The 5,020-nt window shown below is 36.8% G+C and overlaps 1 protein-coding gene across 1 annotated transcript; it reads right to left on the bottom strand.

Moving 5' to 3' along the window:
* Positions 1 to 1,155: 1,155 nt before the first annotated feature.
* LOC101999958 (olfactory receptor 1468-like) lies at positions 1,156 to 2,097 on the bottom strand. The gene has a single exon (XM_005350270.1). It carries the CDS (start codon positions 2,095 to 2,097, stop codon positions 1,156 to 1,158), a length of 942 nt encoding a protein of 313 aa, XP_005350327.1.
* Between the last annotated feature and the right edge of the window lie 2,923 nt (positions 2,098 to 5,020).

Raw genomic sequence — 5,020 nt, 5'->3', positions numbered from 1 at the left:
GCCTTTTTGTCTTAGTGACAGTGTCCTTTGCTTTACAGAAGCTTCTCAGTCTCAGGAGGTCCCATTTATTCAATGAGGCCCTTAATGTCTGTGCACAAGCAGCCTTTCTTACAACACAAGACCACAAAGAATATAGAATATTTTGGGAAAAGCCTAGTCAAGCAAGTACAAGTCTTGTATGACGAAATCTTCAAGTCTTTCAAGAATAAAACTGAAGACAATAAAAGAAAACAGAAAGATCTACCATGCTTATTGATTGGTAGAATTATTGTTAAAAATGGTCATCCCACCATTGAGCAATCTCCATCAAAATTCCAACAAAATTCTTTATAGACATTGAAAGGATAATACTCAGTTTCATATGAAGAAACAAACAAAAACCCCGGATAGCTAGAACAGTCCTGAAAAGTAAAAGAACTTCTAGAGGTATCACCACCACTGATTTCAACCTGTAGTACTGAACTGTAGTACTAAATTAAACATGGTATCAGCATAAATAGAGGCATGTTGATCAATGGACCTAGACATAAATTGACATACTTGTGGATACCCGAGTTATGATAAAAATGCCAGAAATGTATAAAAGAAAATGAAAACATCTTGAACATGTGGTGCTGGTCTTACTGGATGCCAGTATTTAGAACAATGTAAATAGATCCGTATTTATCACCCAGCAGAAAACTCAAACCAAGTGGATCAAAGATAATTCTATTAGATAATGCATCTAATAGAAGAGAACATAGGGAATAGCCTTGAATGTATTGACATGAGAGAAGAATAAATAAACAGGAAATGATTACTTTCATTAACCTAAGATGATTATTATATACCATTTATTCATATTTAAAGTATACTGCAGCCAACATAGAATTTTGCATAAAATCACAAAACCTTGGAGTAACAATAATGGAAAGTATGGTGATCTGATAAAACCATGTCTCTTACCTAATGATTTTCTAGAATCATACAAGAAATAGTATGGCATCACTGAATCACTAAGGTTCCATTCCATAAACAAATTACTTTTAAAGCTTCTGTTTGTGGTGGAAATATTATGTAGTACGTTACAGAATGCTTGCTTCATTTCAGAGATACATTTTGTAATATTAATAACACATGTTTACTAAATAAATTTAAGCAAAACTCCCAGTGCTGCTAATATAAGGAGATTTTCTTCTTGCAAAGGACACTTATCAGGGCCTCTTTCATGTCTCTGTTCCTCAGGCTGTAGATGAAGGGGTTCAGCATGGGAGTCACTGCTGTGTACATCATGGCCATGGCTGTCTCCTTTACATTGGAGTTATTAGCTGATGGAAATATGTAGAGACCAATAAGTGTTCCATAGAACAGTGAGACCACAGACAGGTGGGAGCCACAGGTGGAGAAGACCTTGTGGATAACCCGAGCAGATGAAACCTTTAGGATGGAGCAGACAATTTGCACATAGGACACAACGATGAGTGAGAATGGGATGACACTTAAAATCCCTCCAACGATAAATATCATTAGTTCATTAATATAAGTGTCAGAGCAGGCCAACTTGAGCAGGGCAGATATGTCACAGAAAAAGTGGGGGATCACATTGTCATCACAGAATGACAATCTTGCCATGAGTATGGTGTGCAGCATGGCATGGAGTGTGGCCAGCATCCAGCACAGCACCACCAGACTCACACAGAGTCTGGGACTCATGATACTGGTGTACCGAAGGGGGTAACAGATGGCCACATAGCGGTCGTAGGCCATGACCACAAGAAGGAAGCCCTCCAATGCTACAAGAATTATTATAAAGTACATTTGTGTCAGACAACCTGCATAGGGGATGGATGGGCCATGACTCTGCATGTTATGTAACAGTTTGGGCATTGTGACACAGGAAAAACAGAGGTCAGAGAAGGACAAATTACTGAGAAAGAAGTACATGGGAGTGTGCAGATGGGAGTCCAGTAGAATGAGGATGATGATGATGAGGTTCCCCAGAACGGTGATGAGGTACATGGCCAGGAACAGGGCATAGTAAAGGGGTCGGTGCTCTGGTGGGATATTCAGGCCCAGAAGGAGGAAGTGAGAGATGAAAGTTTGATTGCTCATTATCATTTTTCATCTCCAGGGTCCTAATGAGAAAATATCAGCGTCCCTTAAATTCAAAATGAAAGTAAATATATATATCCATGATGTATATTCTACAACAATGTATCTGATTTTATCATAATTATATCTCAATTTCCAAATATCTGTCTATATCAATTACAACCATCAATGGTTTTTCAAAACTTGTCTTTAACAGATTTCCATTTTACATGGTTTCCTAGATAGTTTGTTCTATGTATTTCTACTAAATGGACTAATGATTCTCTGTCCTTCTGTCTATATATTCTAGGTAATGTTTTTTGTTCGTTTATACTTTGCTCTGTTTTATTTTGTATATTGGTATTCCTGAAAAATTTGGATGAGCTCTATCATCATAAGTTTACATAAATTTCAAAAGAAGTTCACATGCTCTAACATATTACCATTTCCAGTTCAGACATCCATTTTCTGTAACAAAGATTTCTGCTTCACTTTCACTAATCATCTTCCCTCCATTGCATGCATGACAGGCATCAGAAGTTCAAAAGTCCCACGTGAAAGTCATGTCTTCACTTTGTCTTCTTCTAAAACATTACTCATTCTTTTTCTTCTCCAGTGTCCCATAGTACAGTGAAAGAAATTAAATTTGAGCCAGAAATTTATAACATTTGATCCACTCACTTTTTCTTACCTTGAACTGCTCTTATACATAATACAAAATCCCTTTTCATTCACCTTCTATTTAATCCATATGTTTCTGTAAGATTATATCTGTATATGAGGAGCACATCTTGCCTTTACTGGAATATGGAAGCAGACTCAGTTCATCTCCACATCCCCTTGTCTCCTGACCGTTCTCTTCTCCTTTAACATGCTTCATTTACACTGTGGGATTCTAACACAGGAGTTCCATTATCTCTTGTCTGATTTGTTCTTCAGATTACCACTGTTGTTGTGAGGATAAGGACAAAGCTCCTGTCAGGGACACAAACATCATTTAATTATCTGGATACTAATGCTGTTTCATTATCTAATGTGTACCAAGGTATATCCTTCCTTATGGGTTCTCTCATTAACACTTGGATTTCTCTCTTTATCAATGCTGTGGTAAAACTCTTTACCTCCCAATTTTAGAGTTTCTTCTCCACTTGCCTATTACTTCCTCCCTTCTCTTTCTTCTTTATCTATTTCATATTTATTAATATGTAAGAGATATTGTTTATCACATACACAGCTAAATTTATCCTGTCTTCCCATACCAAATAAGTCCTTTTGCATCCTATACATACTCCGTACACTTAATAATTTGATCACTGCTTTAAGCTATCTTCCCATTGATTGTAAACTATACGAAGGAAAGGTCACACTAGATTTTATTTCATTTTGTCATTTACATTCATTCTTACATTTATATTGATTCAGTATCAAACATGAATTTGGACAATGTTACCTGGTTCTCAAACTGATGCAAATTTCTCTAAATACAAAGGAGAACATCCTAATTATAATTGGAAGACTTGAGCAGTTATCCTGAATTTTACGCCGTATAATGAGTGTCAGAGATCTAACATTGCATTTCTACGGGCTGAGGGTTATTCATTTTTATCACACCTCAGTAATACTGATGACTCTAACTCATATCCACATGCTTCAATCCACAAAATGTCATTGGGATTGGTATAGTAGACAGATATGACAAAATTTTTATGAGCTATCACAAGGAAATGGCAACATGAGTTTGGAGCCTTCACTTGAGTTATTACAAATATGTCTATTCTGTGTATTATGATTAATTCATGCATCAAGACAATTTAAGCATGATGTTAATTTTTGAAAAATACTGGTTGCTATGAAGGCAGTAGAAAATCTCATTAATTTGTAGACTTTAAGTAAAGTAAGTAGTACTTCATAACATGAAGATCTTTATGCAATCAGATGAAAGAATTAGGCAAAAGACAGTTCATTAATGAAGGGTTTTTCATATTATACCTTAGATACACGTCTGTATCCTCTACTCTTCTCAGGGATTTCAATATTCTTGAGAGGTCTTCAAATTTTGGCCTTGTCAGCCGCAAATAGGTGGCATTCTGTGTACTAAGTTGCATGCAAGGACACACACATAACACACTCACACACCCACTATTCTTTGAGTCTGAACAACACTGACTAATGAACCCTTTTTGTCTCTAAGATGACAAAAGAGGAGAAGCATCGGGCAGGGAACCCTGACTGCCCATTGGACTGGAGAGGGAGGGGGAGAGGAGTGGGGGGAGGGAGAGAAGGGTGGGAGGAGGGGGGAAGGGTAGGAGGAGGGGGAGGGAAATGGGAGGCTGGGAGGAGGTGGAAACTTGCTTTTTTCCTTTTCTCAATAAAAAAAAGAATTATAAAAAAAAGAAGTCTAAACAAGTATCTTGAAATTCTTAAGATTCAAGTCTGAATGCTTGCATCTTCATAGCCTAACCATGTTCAACACAGATGAATTTAGAATTTGAACACTTAGACATCGTGGATTAGCATTGGAGAGGGGGAAAACTGTAGGAAAAATATCATGGTCTCTATATAAAGCTGCTTCTTTTATCTATCCAAGACTTGCCTCCAACATGCAATACTCCAGCCTCTGCTTCTTGAGCACTGGATTATAGGCATATGCCGCCATGCCTAGTTTCTCCTTCTTTTGTTAATGTAAGTACCTTTGTCTATGTAAACAAGTGCATAGATCAGAAACCAGATAAATTACTCTCAACTGTTACTAGCGATGGGCCATTTGACTTCATACCATATTTAGATATTCAGTTCACCATTCTGAAATTAAACAACACAAAAAATCCCAAGTGATATGTTTCTAACATTGGGTACAATTGCACATTTTCTTAGATGCTCTAGAAGCACTGAGTTTGAAAGAGTATCTCTTCTTGTACTTTTGCATTATTACCTACATGATATATATATA

The sequence above is a fragment of the Microtus ochrogaster genome, chromosome 7 (genome assembly GCF_000317375.1).
Source record: "Microtus ochrogaster isolate Prairie Vole_2 chromosome 7, MicOch1.0, whole genome shotgun sequence".
Lineage (NCBI taxonomy): Eukaryota > Metazoa > Chordata > Mammalia > Rodentia > Cricetidae > Microtus > Microtus ochrogaster.
This window is presented reverse-complemented; position numbering and strand designations above follow the sequence as displayed.

Coding starts and splice junctions, on each gene's coding strand:
- LOC101999958 (XM_005350270.1), bottom strand. CDS start 2,097: ATGATAATGAGCAATCAAACTTTCATCTCTCACTTCCTCCTTCTGGGC.